Below are 16,276 nucleotides of genomic sequence, written 5' to 3' on the forward strand. Positions count from 1 at the left end.
ACACTTAGAATACTGTGTACAGTTCTGGTCTCCGGTGTATAAGAAAGACATAGCTGAACTGGAGCGGGTGCAGAGAAGAGCGACCAAGGTTATTAGGGAACTGAGGGGGTCTGCAATACTAAGACAGGTTATTACACTTGGGGTTATTTAGTTTGGAAAATCAAAGGCTTAGGGGTGATCTTATTACAATGTATAAATATATGCGGGGACAGTACAAAGACCTTTCTAATGATCTTTTTACTCTTAGACCTGTGACAGGGACAAGGGGGCATCCTCTATGTCTGGAGGAAAGAAGGTTTAAGCATACTCGCAGACGCGGATTCTTTACTGTAAGAGCAGTGAGACTATGGAACTCTCTGCCATATGATGTTGTAATGAGTGATTCCCTACTAAAATTTAAGAAGGGCCTGGATGCCATTCTTGAAAAGCATAATATTACAGGGTATATACACTAGTTTCCTTAATATTGCGTTGATCCAGGGAGCTAGTCTCATTGCCGTATGTGGAGTCGGGAAGGAATTTTTTTCCCCAATGTGAAGCTTACTGTTTGCCACATGGGTTTTTTTTTGCCTTTCTCTGGATCAACATGTTAGGGCAAGTTAGGACAGGATATGGGTGGAACTACAGTCATGGCCAAAAGTTTTGAGAATGACACAAATATTAATTTTTACAAAGTCTACTGCTTCATTTTTTCTAATGGCAATTTGCATATACTCCAGAATGTTATAAAGAGTGATCAGCTTAACAGCAATTACTTGCAAAGTCAATATTTGCCTAGAAAATTAACTTTATCCCCAAAACACATTTCAACATCATTGCAGCCCTGCCTTAAAAGGACCAGCTAACATCGTTTCAGTGATTGCTCCATTAACACAGGTGTGGGTGTTGATGAGGACAGGGCTGGAGATCAATCTGTCATGATTAAGTAAGAATGACACCACTGGACACTTTAAAAGGAGGCTGGTGCTTGGCATCATTGTTTCTCTTCTGTTAACCATGGTTATCTCTAAAGAAACACGTGCAGTCATCATTGCACTGCACAAAAATGGCCTAACAGGGAAGAGTATCGCAGCTAGAAAGATTGCACCTCAGTCAACAATCTATTGCATCATCAAGAACTTCAAGGAGAGAGGTTCCCTTGTTGCCAAAAAGGCTCCAGGGCGCCCAAGAAAGACCAGCAAGCGCCAGGACTGTCTCTTAAAAGTGTTTCAGCTGCGGGATCGGGCTACCAGCAGTGCAGAGCTTGCTCAGGAATGGCAGCAGGCAGGTGTGAGTGCATCTGCACGCACTGTGAGGCGGAGACTCTTGGAGCAAGGCCTGGTCTCAAGGAGGGCAGCAAAGAAGCCACTTCTCTCCAGAAAAAAACATCATGGACAGACTGATATTCTGCAAGAGGTACAGGGAGTGGACTGCTGAGGACTGGGGTAAAGTCATTTTCTCTGATGAATCCCCTTTTCGATTGTTTGGGACATGTGGAAAACGGCTTATTCGGAGAAGACGAGGTGAGCGCTACCACCAGTCTTGTCTCATGCCAACTGTCAAGCATCCTGAAACCATTCATGTGTGGGGTTGCTTCTCAGCCAAGGGAATGGGCTCTCTCTCAGTCTTGCTTAAAAACACAGCCATGAATAAAGAATGGTACCAGAATGTCCTCCGAGAGCAACTTCTCCCAACCGTCCAAGAGCAGTTTGGCAATCAACAATGCCTTTTTCAACATGATGGAGCACCTTGCCATAAAGCAAAGGTGATAACTAAATGGCTAAGGGAACAAAACATAGAGATTTTGGGACCATGGCCTGGAAACTCCCCAGATCTTAATCCCATTGAGAACTTGTGGTCAATCATCAAGAGACGGGTGGACAAACAAAAACCTTCAAATTCAGACAAAATAAAAGCATTGATTTTGCAAGAATGGACTGCTATCAGTCAGGATTTGATCCAGAAGTTGATTGAGAGCATGCCAGGGAGAATTGCTGAGGTCCTGAAGAAGAAGGGTCAACACTGCAAATATTGACTTGCTGCATTAACTCATTCTAACTGTCAATATAACCTTTTGTAACTCATAATATTGTTGCAATTATATTTCTGTATGTGATAAAAACATCTGACAAACACACATAAAAACCAGAGGCCAGCAGATCATGTGAAAATATAATATTTGTGTCATTCTCAAAACTTTTGGCCATGACTGTAGATGGACTTAGTCTTCCTTCTACCTTAGTAATTATGTTACTATATTACTATGTTACTGAGTCCGATCCTCAAATCTCTGAATAGAATCCTCGTAGGGACTGTGCAAGGTTTTAGTGACAGGGATGATTGCTCATTCCAGATCATTGTGATTTCCCACAGCTTCCACTAATTTGTCAATTATAACAGCCGGGGTAGTTGTGCAAATCCACAACTGTCACCAGTTTGTCAGGGGATGCAACTCCGCTGCCTCTAATCATCAGGACAATTACGCAATTGACTGACGAGTGATAGACGAGACGAAGGCTGTTTCCACTACTAGGCCATTTTTTGGGAACTCGCAATGAGCGTGTGGTATATACCCTTCCAATTGCAAGGCATGGAATATACATATATAAGGTTTATAGAAAATAAAGATAATTTAAAATGGGAACAAAACAATTCAGTATATACAAGTACATGGTATAAAAGGGATAACAAAAAAAAATTACTAAATATGTGTAATGGAAATTGCTCACAGATCCCCAACTTCCAGGATATCTTCGTCCCTGGAGGTCCCAGGAAGGAGATATTATCATGCTTCCTGTCACGATTTTACCTTTCTATAGAAACGAAACATGGCATACATAACATCATCCATCTGACCCGATATTAAATTGGAGAGGATAGATCAAGGAAATGCTGTAGATATAGTATATCTTGACTTCAGCAAAGCATTTGACAAAGTCTCTCATACAATCCTTATTGAAAAAATAACTAAGTATGGAATGGACAAGGCAACTGTTAGGTGGATTCATAACTGGCTTAGTGATCGGACCCAAAGAGTGGTCGTAAATGGCTGCACATCCAGTTGGAAGAATGTCTCAAGTGGGGTACCACAGGGCTCTGTCCTGGGCCCTGTATTGTTCAACATCTTTATCAACGATTTAGATGAAGGAATTGAGGGTAAACTGATTAAATTTGCTGATGACACAAAGCTAGGAGGGATAGCTAATACTAGAGAAGAGAGAGAGAGGAATCAAAAAGATTTAAATAAACTGGAGAAGTGGGCAGCAACTAACAGAATGGTTTTTAACAGGGAGAAATGCAAAGTACTACATCTGGGCAATAAAAATGAAAAAAGCATATATAGAATGGGAGGAATAGGGCTAAGTGGCAGCACATGTGAAAAAGACTTGGGTATACTAATAGATCACAGACTGAATATCAGTCAACAGTGTGATGCAGCAGCAAAAAAGGCAAATGCAATTCTAGGATGTATTAACAGAAGCATACAGTCTAGATCACGTGAAGTCATTATTTCCCTCTACTCCTCTTTGGTCAGACCTCATCTGGAATATTGTGTCCAGTTTTGGGCACCACATTTTAAAAAAAGACATCAACAAACTGGAGCAAGTTCAGAAAAGAGAGACCAGAATGGTGACCGGTCTGCAAACCCTGTCTTATGAGGAAAGGTTGCAGGATTTGGGAATGTTTAGTTTGCAAAAGAGAAGACTGAGAGGAGACTTAATAGCTGTCTACAAATATCTAAAGGGCTGTCACATTGTAGAAGGATCAACTTTATTCTCATTTGCACTAGGAAAGACTAGAAGCAATGGGATGAAACTGAATGGGAGGAGACACAGATTAGATATTAGAAAAAACTTTTTGACAGTTAGAGTGATCAATGAGTGGAACAGGCTGCCACGAGAAGTGGTGAGTTCTCCTTCAATGGAAGTCTTCAAACAGAGGCTGGACAGACATCTGACTGGGATGATTTAGCGAATCCTGCTTTGAGCAGGGGGTTGGACCAGATGGCCCAGGAGGTCCCTTCCAACTCTACGATTCTATGATTCTATGATTCTATGAATGGCTTTTCATTGACGTGAGTGAATGCATTATGTTCGTCCCTTCGCTACGACGCCAAAATTATATCTCCCATAAATATTGGATCAATGCAAACTCTAATATTCATCACTGACCACTGGCTCCAAAAAGTCTGCAATCAGTGCTTTGAACAGATTAGGCTCTTGCCCCTGAGTAAATGAAACTGTTTCTTGGTGACTGGTTTTCAGAGTTTCGCCCCGTACACATACAGCTCCTCTCTGTACACTTCGTACACACACGGCTCCGCTCCGTACACCTCCTACACACACGGCTCCGCTCTGTACACCTCATACACACACGGCTCAGCTCCGTACACCTCGTACACACACGGCTCTGCTCCATACACCTCGAACACACGGCTTCGCTCCGTACACCTCGTACACACGCGGCTCCACTCCGTACACACGCGGCTCCGCTCCATACACCTCGCACACACGCGGCTCCGCTCCGTACACCTCGTACACACGCGGCTCTGCTCCGTACACCTCGTACACACGTGGCTCCGCTCCGTACACCTTGTACACACACAGCTCCGCTCCATACACCTCGAACACACGGCTTCGCTCAGTACACCTCGTACACACGGCTCCGCTCCGTACACACGCGGCTCCGCTCCATACACCTCGTACACACGCGGCTCCGCTCCGTACACCTCATACACACGCGGCTCTGCTCCATACACCTCGTACACACGCGGCTCCGCTCCGTACACCTCGTACACACTGCTCCGCTCCGTACACCTCGTATACACACGGCTCCGCTCCGTACACCTCATATACACACGGCTCAGCTCCGTACACCTCGTACACACACGGCTCCGCTCCGTACACCTCGTACACACGGCTCCGCTCCGTACATACGTGGCTCTGCTCCGTACACCTCGTACACACACGGCTCTGCTCCGTACACCTCATATACACACGGCTCAGCTCCGTACACCTCGCACACACACGGCTCCGCTCCGTACACCTCGAACACACGGCTCTGCTCCGTACACCTCGAACACAAGGCTCTGCTCCGTACACCTCGTACACACACGGCTCCGCTCCGTACACCTTGTACACACGTGGCTCCGCTCCGTACACCTCGTACACGCGCGGCTCCGCTCCGTACACCTCGTACACACACGGCTCCGCTCCGTACACCTCGTACACACGCGGCTCCGCTCCGTACACCTCATACACACACGACTCCGCTCCGTACACCTCGTACACACGCGGCTCTGCTCCATACACCTTGTACACACGGCTCTGCTCCGTACATACGTGGCTCCGCTCCGTACACCTCGTACACACACGGCTCCGCTCCGTACACTTCGAACACACGGCTCTGCTCCGTACACCTCGTACACACACGGCTCCGCTCCGTACACCTCGTACACACACGGCTCCTCTCCGTACACCTTGTACACACGCGGCTCCGCTCCGTACACCTCGTACACACACGGCTCCTCTCCGTACACCTTGTACACACGCGGCTCCGCTCCGTACACCTCGTACACACACGGCTCCTCTCCGTACACCTCGTACACACACGGCTCCTCTCCGTACACCTTGTACACACGCGGCTCCGCTCCGTACACCTCGTACACACACGGCTCCGCTCCGTACACCTCGTACACACACGGCTCCGCTCCGTACACCTCGTACACATGCGGCTCTGCTCCGTACATCTCGTACACACGCAGCTCTGCTCCGTACACCTCGTACACACGCGGCTCCGCTCCGTACACCTCGTACACACGCGGCCAGGGCCGCCATCAGGGCATTACTGCCCTTACTACTGTATGGGGCCCCATGAACAGTAGCAAAAAGAGGGGCCCAGATGCGCTGGCAGCCCGGGCCCTCCTCTCTTGATACTGCTGTTTGGGCTACAGGTGCAATAGTTCATGGCCGCTGCAAGCCAGATACATAACAACACTGCGGTGATTTACAGATACACCTACAGTGTTGTTAGTGAATGCAGTGGCCAGAAATCGGTGCTGTACCTTTAAAGCAGCAGCAGGACCAAGTGCATCATGGTCCGGATCCTGGTCAGGTGACACACTGCACGCTCTTCTTCATTATCCAGCAGAGCAGCAACATGTAACGTTTCTGGGAGACAGAAGATGCTGAAATCAGCGATGAGGCCGAGGAGGCGGGCAGTGTGTGAGGACTTGGAGGAAGTTGCAGAGGGGAGTGAGGTGAGGAGATGGGAGGCTGCGGAGGTGAGGAGATGGGAGGCTGCTGAGGTGAGGAGATGGGAGGCTGCGGAGATGGGAGGCTGCTGAGGTGAGGAGATGGGAGGCTGCTGAGGTGAGGAGATGGGAGGCTGCTGAGGTGAGGAGATGGGAGGCTGCTGAGGTGTGGAGATGGGAGGCTGCTGAGGTGAGGAGATGGGAGGCTGCTGAGGTGAGGAGATGGGAGGCTGCTGAGGTGTGGAGATGGGAGGCTGCTGAGGTGTGGAGATGGGAGGCTGCTGAGGTGAGGAGATGGGAGGCTGCTGAGGTGAGGAGGTGGGAGGCTGCTGAGGTGAGGAGATGGGAGGCTGCTGAGGTGAGGAGATGGGAGGCTGCTGAGGTGAGGAGATGTAAGGCTGCTGAGGTGAGATGGGAGGCTGCTGAGGTGAGATGGAAGGCTGCTGAGGTGTGGAGATGTAAGGCTGCTGAGGTGAGATGGGAGGCTGCTGAGGTGAGGAGCTGGGAGGCTGCTGAGGTGAGGAGCTGGGAGGCTGCTGAGGTGAGGAGATGGGAGGCTGCTGAGGAGAGGAGATGGGAGGCTGCTGAGGTGAGGAGATGGGAGGCTGCTGAGGTGAGGAGATGGGAGGCTGCTGAGGTGAGGAGATGGGAGGCTGCTGAGGTGAGGAGATGGGAGGCTGCTGAGGTGAGGAGATGGGAGGCTGCTGAGGTGAGGAGATGGGAGGCTGCTGAGGAGAGGAGATGGGAGGCTGCTGATGTGTGGAGATGGGAGGCTGCTGATGTGTGGAGATGGGAGGCTGCTGAGGAGAGGAGATGGGAGGCTGCTGAGGTGAGGAGATGGGAGGCTGCTGAAACGACCAAAAAAATTCTAGAATTCCTTTTCAATTTCACCGCACTTTGAATTTTTTTCCCATTTTCCGGTACGCTATTTGATAAAGCCAGTCATGTCATTCAAAAGCACAACTCGTCCTGCAAAAAACAAGCCCTCACACGGCCATATTGATGGAAAAATACAAAGTGGGTATATATAACTGGGAAACATCTTTATTTGGGGAATTGTGGTGCATGGACTGGGCGCCGATCTCCTGGCCTGCATCCTCATACATGCTGTGAGGCTGCTGAGCTCCAGTCAGGAGACCCGCGGCCCGTCCATGCACTGCGGTCCGAGCGCAGATCGATATCCACCGACAGCTTCATACATGTACAGAAAACAATACAATAATCTGCAATCAGAAATACAGATTATAAAAAAAAGTCACAATCTGGTTTCAATTATTTTTAAAAAAAGTCTGTGACGCATTTCCTTAAAGAAAAAGAAAAATATACCTAAACAGAGTATTGGGTATTTTAACAAATGATTAATAAGTTACAGTAGAGTAGAGCTCATCCAGAAGAGTCTACCTTGTTGTGGTGGCGACTTAAAATCCTTTTGGCCAGAACAAAAGCTGCTGGCTATATGTATGATCTGGGAAATGTTAATGTGTGAGGACGGGGTGCAGAAGTGGAGTTTTTCCAAGAGTGGGCAGTGGGACTCTGGAAGATTTGAGGGGTGGAGGCACGGCTGGGGTGGAGCCTAGACGGAGTCTCAAGGGGGCCCAAACATTTTTACAGTATGGGGCCCTGAAATTCCTAATGGCAGCCCTGCACGCGGCTCCGCTCCGTACACCTCGTACACACGCGGCTCCGCTCCGTACACCTCGTACACACGCGGCTCCGCTCCGTACACCTCGTACACACGCGGCTCCGCTCCATACACCTCGTACACACGCGGCTCCGCTCCGTACACCTCGTACACACGCGGCTCTGCTCTGTACACACGTGGCTCTGCTCCGTACACCTCGTACACACACGGCTCCGCTCCGTACACCTCGTACATACGCGGCTCCGCTCCGTACACCTCGTACACACACGGCTCCACTCCGTACACCTTGTACACACACGCCTCCGTACACCTCGTACACACACGGCTCCACTCCGTACACCTTGTACACACACGCCTCCGTACACCTCGTACACACGTGGCTCCGCTCCGTACACTCCTAACCATACGGCTCTGCTCCGTACACCTCGTACACACACGGCTCTGCTCCGTACACCTCGTACACACGCGGCTCCGCTCCGTACACCTCGTACACACGCGGCTCCGCTCCGTACACCTCGTACACACACGGCTCCGCTACATACACCTCGTACACACGCGGCTCCGCTCCGTACACCTCGTACACACACGGCTCCACTCCGTACACCTTGTACACACACGCCTCCGTACACCTCGTACACACGTGGCTCCGCTCCGTACACTCCTAACCATACGGCTCTGCTCCGTACACCTCGTACACACACGGCTCCGCTCCGTACACCTCGTACACACACGGCTCCACTCCGTACACCTTGTACACACACGCCTCCGTACACCTCGTACACACGTGGCTCCGCTCCGTACACTCCTAACCATACGGCTCTGCTCCGTACACCTCGTACACACACGGCTCCGCTCCGTACACCTCGTACACACGCGGCTCTGCTCCGTACACCTCGTACACACGCGGCTCCGCTCCGTACACCTCGTACACATGCGGCTCCGCTACATACACCTCGTACACACGCGGCTCCGCTCCGTACACCTCGTACACACACGGCTCCGCTACATCCACCCTGTAAACCCCTCCTGACCCCACACAGAAACTTCCCCTCATCCAGCACCATGACAACCAGCACAGCAGAGTCCTGTATACACTGAGGCCCCTGATCATGTGACGCCTGACTCCTCCCGTCCTGTGACCTCATCCCAGGTCCTGTGCGCACAGAGCAGCCATATATGTGGAGTGCGGCTCTGCAGGTGGAGGTAGGTGCTGGAGATTCCCCTTTACTGGGCACAGGGGGCAGTAACCCCTCCATTCCCAGAGATAGCGCCCCCTGCAGGTGGAGGTAGGTGCTGGATATTCCCCATTACTGGGCTGCACAGGGGGCAGGGGACATTAACCCCCCTCAGTGCTGCGGTCACATTGAGAAGGATGAGCATTTTTTGCTGATATCGTCTGCTAGTTCTAGCGACGATGAGACTCATCAACAGCGCAGCGGGTGAGAACATGCTCGGTCTAGCGTTACTGCCGCTGTGACTGGATGCACACGGATTCCTACACTCCGTGGGTGCCAGAACTTATTTCTACCAGGGATGTAGTACATGTGGACTCTGCTGGATTTAGGGAGGTTTTTTTTTTTATTCTCTGAAGAACTTTTGTAATGGTTGAGCAGACCAATTCTTATTTTTCTATCTGTTTTAATTTAACTATATTGCATTTAAATCTTGAGGTGTAGCTATATTCACAAGGGGTTAATTAAGGGTAGGAGTTCATACAGTAATTAAGGGTTTATAAGGGGCAGCTGGTAGAGGCTTAACTCCTTTTGGAAGTGCATTGAGCAGCAAGGTGGTGTGCAGGTGAAAGGGGAAAAAAAAAATTCTTTAAATCTTCTGCCTGAGCGAGTGTGACCTGAGTGTGACCTGAGTGTGACCTGAGTGTAAGTGTGAACTGTGGTAAGTGTGTGACTTGAGATTCAGTGACTTTGGATTCAGGGAGTTTCCAAGGGAGGTCTTACTGAATTGCTGTTATATTAATCTTTTTTTTTTTTTTTTTTTTTATTTATTTTTGCTTATCTTATTGCCTGGTGCAATCCCCATTAGGATGTGCTCCACTATTGTCAATGCCATCCAGTGCATGTCTTGCCGCATGTATTAAATCCTTGAACAGCCGGTCGAGGGTGCATACTGCTGTGCGAGATGTGAGCACGTTGTGCATTTGGAAGCCCAGATACTGGATCTAAATGTGCAGCTGGCAACACTGAGATCCATAGACAATATGGAAAGGAGTCTTCTGCTCACTGAGCAGACGCTCAATGGGATAGATGAGGGGGGGATGCTAGGTTGGAGCTGCAGGACAATGAAGCAGCTAGCTGGGTGACAGTTAGAAGGCGGGGTAGAGGGAAGAGCACCAGGGAGGCTAGTCCTGATCTGGCACACCCCAATAAGTTTGCTAAGTTGGCAGATGAGGGGAGTGTTAGTGCAGGAGTAGCACTGCTGCAGCAAGGCATGTCCTCTGAAAGCCGGAGGAGTGTCTGCTCCAGTAAGGGGGGAAATAGGAGAGCAGGGCAGGCCAGACAGGTTCTGGTAGTGGGAGACTCAATTATTAGGGGAACAGATAGGGCAATCTGTCACAAAGACAGGGATCGTCGAACTGTGTGCTGCCTACTTGGCGCTCGAGTCCGACACATCGCTGATCGGGTTGACAGATTACTGGGAGGGGCTGGTGAGGATCCAGCGGTCATGGTGCACATTGGCACAAATGACAAAGTTAGAGGTAGGTGGAAGGTCCTTAAAGATGATTTCAGGGAATTAGGCTGTAAGCTTAAAGCAAGGACCTCCAAGTTGGTATTTTCGGAAATACTTCCTGTACCACGTGCCACACCAGAGAGGCAACGGGAGATTAGGGAGGTTAATAAGTGGCTCAGGAATTGGTGTAGGAAGGAGGGGTTTGGGTTCCTGCAGAACTGGGCAGACTTCTCAGTTGGCTACAGGTTCTACGCTAGGGACGGGCTGCACCTCAATGGGGAGGGTGCAGCTGTGCTGGGGGAGAAAATGGCTAGAAGGTTGGAGGAGTGTTTAAACTAGGGACGGGGGGGAGGGTATTCCTTTTATAGGAGGGGAAGACAGTGCAGACCGTACTAATAAGCGAGGGGGAGGCGTGTGTTTATATGTAAAATCATCCTTAAAACCCATCCTTCGTGATAATATATATGAATCTAATGAAAATGTAGAGTCCCTGTGGGTAGAGATAAGGGGAGGGGGGAAAAATAATAAATTACTGATAGGGGTTTGTTATAAGTCTCCAAAAATAATGGAAGCAACAGAGAATATCCTCATAAAGCAAATAGATGAAGCTGCGACTCAAGGAAAAGTCATTATTATGGGGGACTTCAACTACCCTGAAATACATTGGGGAACCGAAACCTGCAGTTCCAGCAAAGGTAATAGGTTTTTGACAACTATGAGAGACAATTACCTTTCACACCTGGTTCAGGACCCAACAAGAGGGGGGCACTGCTAGACCTAATATTAACCAACAGGCCAGACCGCATATCAAATGTAAGGGTTGAGGGTCACTTGGGTAATAGTGATCATAAATTAATAAGTTTTTCATGTATCCTTTAATAAGATGAGAAGTATAGGGATTACAAGGACACTAAACTTCAGGAAGGCAAATTTCCAACGGGTGAGAGATGATCTTGGTGCAATTAACTGGGAAGATATCCTGAGACATAAAAATACACAAAGAAAATGGGAGACGTTTATTAGCATCCTGAATAGGACCTGTGCACAGTATGTGCCGTATGGGAATAAACATGCTAGAAATAGGAGGAAACCACTATGGCTAAATAGAGCTGTAAGGGGCGCAATAAGGGACAAAAATAAAGCATTTAGAGAATTAAAGCAAGTAGGTAGTGATGAGGCATTAACTAAATACAGAAGATTAAATAAATTCTGTAAAAAGTAAATCAAAACAGCAAAGATTGAGACAGAGAGTAAAAATAATCCCAAAATATTCTTTAGCTACATAAATAGTAAGAAGCTAAAAAATGATAATGTTGGTCCTCTTAAAAATAGTCTGGGTGAAATGGTGGATGAGGAAAAAGCCAATATGCTAAATTAGTTTTTTTTCAACAGTATTTACACAAGAAAATCCCATGACGGATAACATGATCAGGGATAAAAATTCTCCATTAAATGTCACCTGCTTAACCCAGCAGGAAGTACAGCGGCGTCTAAAAATCACTAAAATTGACAAATCCCCGGGCCTGGATGGGATACACCCCCGAGTACTGCAGGAATTAAGCACAGTCATAGATAGACCATTATTTTTAATCTTTATAGATTCCATAATAACAGGGTCTGTACCACAGGACTGGCGTATAGCAAATGTGGTGCCAATATTCAAAAAGGGGACAAAAACTGAACTTGGAAATTATAGGCCAGTAAGTTTAACTTCAACTGTGGGTAAAATCCTGGAGGGTTTTCTAAGAGATACTATACTGGAGTATCTGGAGAAGAATAACCTTATGACCCAATATCAACATGGGTTTACAAGGGACCGTTCCTGTCAGACTAATCTGATAAGCTTTTATGAAGAGGTAAGTTCCGGACTGGACCAAGGGAATGCAGTGGACGTGGTGTACATGGACTTTTCAAAAGCTTTTGATACGGTGCCACACAAAAGGTTGATACATAAAATGAGAACAATGGGGATAGGGGAAAATATGTGAAGGTGGGTTAAGAGCTGGCTCAGGGATAGGAAACAAAGGGTGGTTATTAATGGAGCACACTTGGACTGGGTCACGGTTAGCAGTGGGGTACCACAGGGGTCAGTTTTGGGCCCGCTTCTTTTTAACATATTTATTAATGACTTTGTAAGGGGCATAGAGAGTAGAATTTCAATATTTGCAGATGACACTAAACTCTGCAGGGTAATCAATACAAAGGAGGACAATTTTATATTACAGGAGGATTTATGTAAACTAGAAGCTTGGGCTGATAAATGGCAAATGAGCTTTAATGGGGATAAATGTAAGGTCATGCACTTGGGTAGAACGAACAAGATGTATAATTATGTGCTTAACTGTAAAATACTGGGCAAAACTGTCACTGAAAAAGACCTGGGTGTATGGGTGGACGACAAACTCACATTTAGTGGCCAGTTTCAGGCAGCTGCTGCAAAGGCAAATAAAATAATGGGATGCATTAAAAGAGGCATAGAGGCTCATGAGGAGAACATAATTTTACCTCTATATAAGTCACTAGTGCGACCACACATAGAATACTGTGTACAGTTCTGGTCTCCGGTGTATAAGAAAGACATAGCTGAACTGGAGCGGGTGCAGAGAAGAGTGACCAAGGTTATTAGGGAACTGGGGGGTCTGCAATACCAAGACAGGTTATTACACTTGGGGTTATTTAGTTTGGAGAATCGAAGGCTTAGGGGTGATCTTATTACAATGTATAAATATATGCGGGGACAATACCAAGACCTTTCTAATGATCTTTTTACTCTTAGACCTGTGACGGGGACAAGGGGGCATCCTCTACGTCTGGAGGAAAGAAGGTTTAAGCATAATTACAGACGCGAATTCTTTACTGTACGAGCAGTGAGACTATGGAACTCTCTGCCATATGATGTTGTAATGAGTGATTCCCTACTAAAATTTAAGAGGGGACTGGATGCCTTTCTTGAAAAGTATATTATTACAGGGTATATACACTAGTTTCCTTAATATTGCGTTGATCCAGGGAGCTAGTCTGATTGCCGTATGTGGAGTCAGAAAGGAATTTTTTTCCCCAATGTGAAGCTTACTGTTTGCCACATGGGTTTTTTTTGCCTTCCTCTAGATCAACATGTTAGGACAGGATATGGGTTGAACTAGATGGACTTAAAGTCTCCCTTCAACCTTAATTACTATGTTACTACGTATTCTGCCCAATCCATTGCCGTCCGCCTCACATCCCACTACTCCCTGTTGATGTGGCGGATGTTTTAACTTTTTGGCCTTCTTCTCAATATGGGTCTGACAAAAAAAACACCATCAGATCATATATTGGTCAACTATTTTCCTGTTTGACACCCCCATGTACAGAGAGGTGAAGGTCTGGCAAAGAGCACATAAACGCAAGTCACAGCAAAGAAATGTTACTACTATCATGAAGTACAATATGTCACGAGAAAGCAGTCTAAAAATGATTGGGATCCGTTCCAGAGCTATTACCTATAAAATGACGCTGGACAGAGATAAAAAAAAATTAGATTAAAAACACATGAGACATGCACAAAAGTGAACAGGTCGGTAATAGACTGAAACACAAAAAAAACACAGACTGAAACACAGAAAAAACACACAGTATAACAAACGTGTAAGGCTAAGTTCACACGTAGCAGAACTCTCGCGGAAAATACCGCGAGAGTTCCGGAATTCCACTCCGCGGGAAAATCGCATTTTAAATTCCCGCGGAAAAACTAGCATTTTGCAAGCGTAATTAGCTTGCAAAATGCTGGCGTTTTCCAAGCGATCTGTAGCATCGCTTGGAGAACTGATTGACAGGTTGGTTACACTCGTCAAGCATAGTGTTTGACAAGTGTGACCAACTTTTTACTACTGAGGCCGCCTATGCAGCATTAGTAGTAAAAGATAAAATGTAAAAAATGGTGTTATTCTTACCGTCCGACGTCCCGCGCAGCCTTCCCGCCTCTCTCCACGCTCTCGTTCCCAGTAATCCTTTGCGAAAATGCCCGCGATGACGTCTGTTCTCGCAGGATCGCGACGTCTCGCAGTAATTCGCGATGACAGCGAGACGTCACGATCCCTCGAGAACGGACGTCCTCACGGGCATTTTCGCAAAGGCTTACTGGGATCAGGAGAGTGGAGAGAGGCGGGAAGGCTGCGCGAGACATCGGAAGGTAAGAATAACACCATTTTTTATTTTAAATTCTATTTTTTTACAGGGATATGGTACCCAAAGCCCGGAGGACAGTCTCCTCTCCTCCGGACCGTGGGTACCATCCGCAATTGTTCTGCTTACTTTTCACATGGTGTGCACAGCCACATGCGGGAAGTAAGCGGAACAATGCATTCCTATGGGTGCGGGATCGCTGCGATTCCGCAAAATTAATGAGCATGCTGCGTTTTTTACCGCGAAGCGATTCCGCTGCGGTAAAAACCGCAGCATTAGCACAGCATTGCGGAATCCCATAGGAATGCATGGGATGCTTATTTTTTGCGTTTTCGCGGCAAAATCGCGCGTTTAAAACCGCCGCGTAAACGCGAAAAAAACGCCACATGTGAACTCAGCCTAAAAATACTCTGTTGTAAAAAATACATAACAGTAAACAGCAAGTGCTAGTAAAAAGATAACAAAAACAGAGTATTTAGTTAATACGTTTTCTGCAAAAAATGTATACTAAGCCACTCCACCAAAGTCACGGTATACCCATCTTAGAGAAGTCCTATCTAATGTATTTAAAACCTGATCATGTGAACAGTACATATATGAGCAGGATTCAGAAAGGCGCTGCCCGATGCGGACAAGCTGTGCAAGACAGCTTTTTATGTGCATGCCTCACGAGAGGAGTGGGAATCTCCCAAAACTTGCATAAGCAAGAAACTAATAAATTAAAAACACATAAGACATGCAGAAAAGTGAACAGGTCGGTAGGACAGTGTTCACACCACCCAAAGACTGAAGCACAGAAAAAAAACACAGTATAACAAACGTGCAAAAATACTCTGTTGTAAAAAATACATAACAGTAAACTGCAAGTGCTAGTAAAAAGATAACAAAAACAGGGTATTTAGTTGATACGTTTTTTGCAAAAAATGTATACTAAGCCACTCCACCAAAGTCACGGCATACCCATTTCGGAGCAGTCCTATCTAATGTATTTAAAACCTGATCATGTGAACAGGACCTATATGAGCAGGATTCAGAAAGGGGCTGCCCGATGCGGACACGCTGTGCAAGACGGCTTTTTATGTGCATGTCTCACAAGAGAGGGGTGGGAAGAAAATTAGGCCTGATCATTAACGAACAAAGTGGCTTTGTCCTTAAGGGGAAAAAGGTTGAATTTAGCGAGTTTTTCTTATTTTACCGTCCACATGATGCTATTAATGTAAGTTTCCTACCCCTAGGGAAATATTTATCAGCCACTGTCTTCTTCTGTTCTCGGTGCCTCTAGGTTCTGTTTTGCAGGTTGTGACTGACGGGCTCCCTCCAATACTTGCTGGGTGGACCGGAGGTCATTACTCAATGTAAAGCAATGCGAGCGAGAACAAGGCCAAAATGAGGCTCTCAAACATCAAAGCCCCCGTCACACACAGCGATATCGCTAACGAGATCGCGGCTGAGTCGCAAGTTTTGTGACGCAACAGCGATCTCACCAGCAATATCGCTGTGTGTGACACTTATCAGCGACCGGCCCCCCTGCCGGGTATTGCTGATCGTGCTCA

General features: G+C 47.2%; 1 protein-coding gene across 7 annotated transcripts in view; it reads left to right on the forward strand.

Annotated features, from left to right (window-relative positions):
* Window positions 1-6,082: 6,082 nt before the first annotated feature.
* Window positions 6,083-16,276, forward strand: part of LOC141050961 (uncharacterized) — a 292,974-nt gene continuing 282,780 nt past the window's right edge. The window contains exon 1 of one of the 7 annotated variants that reach the window (XM_073547698.1): window positions 6,083-6,238. In XM_073547698.1, coding sequence (XP_073403799.1) covers window positions 6,164-6,238 — 75 coding nt within the window. In that variant the 5' untranslated portion in view covers window positions 6,083-6,163. The other 6 variants (XM_073547687.1, XM_073547704.1, XM_073547688.1 and 3 more) reach the window with 6 other exon arrangements.

The sequence above is a fragment of the Dendrobates tinctorius genome, unplaced genomic scaffold (assembly GCF_039654945.1).
Source record: "Dendrobates tinctorius isolate UK_male_01 unplaced genomic scaffold, ASM3965494v1 ptg000155l, whole genome shotgun sequence".
Lineage (NCBI taxonomy): Eukaryota > Metazoa > Chordata > Amphibia > Anura > Dendrobatidae > Dendrobates > Dendrobates tinctorius.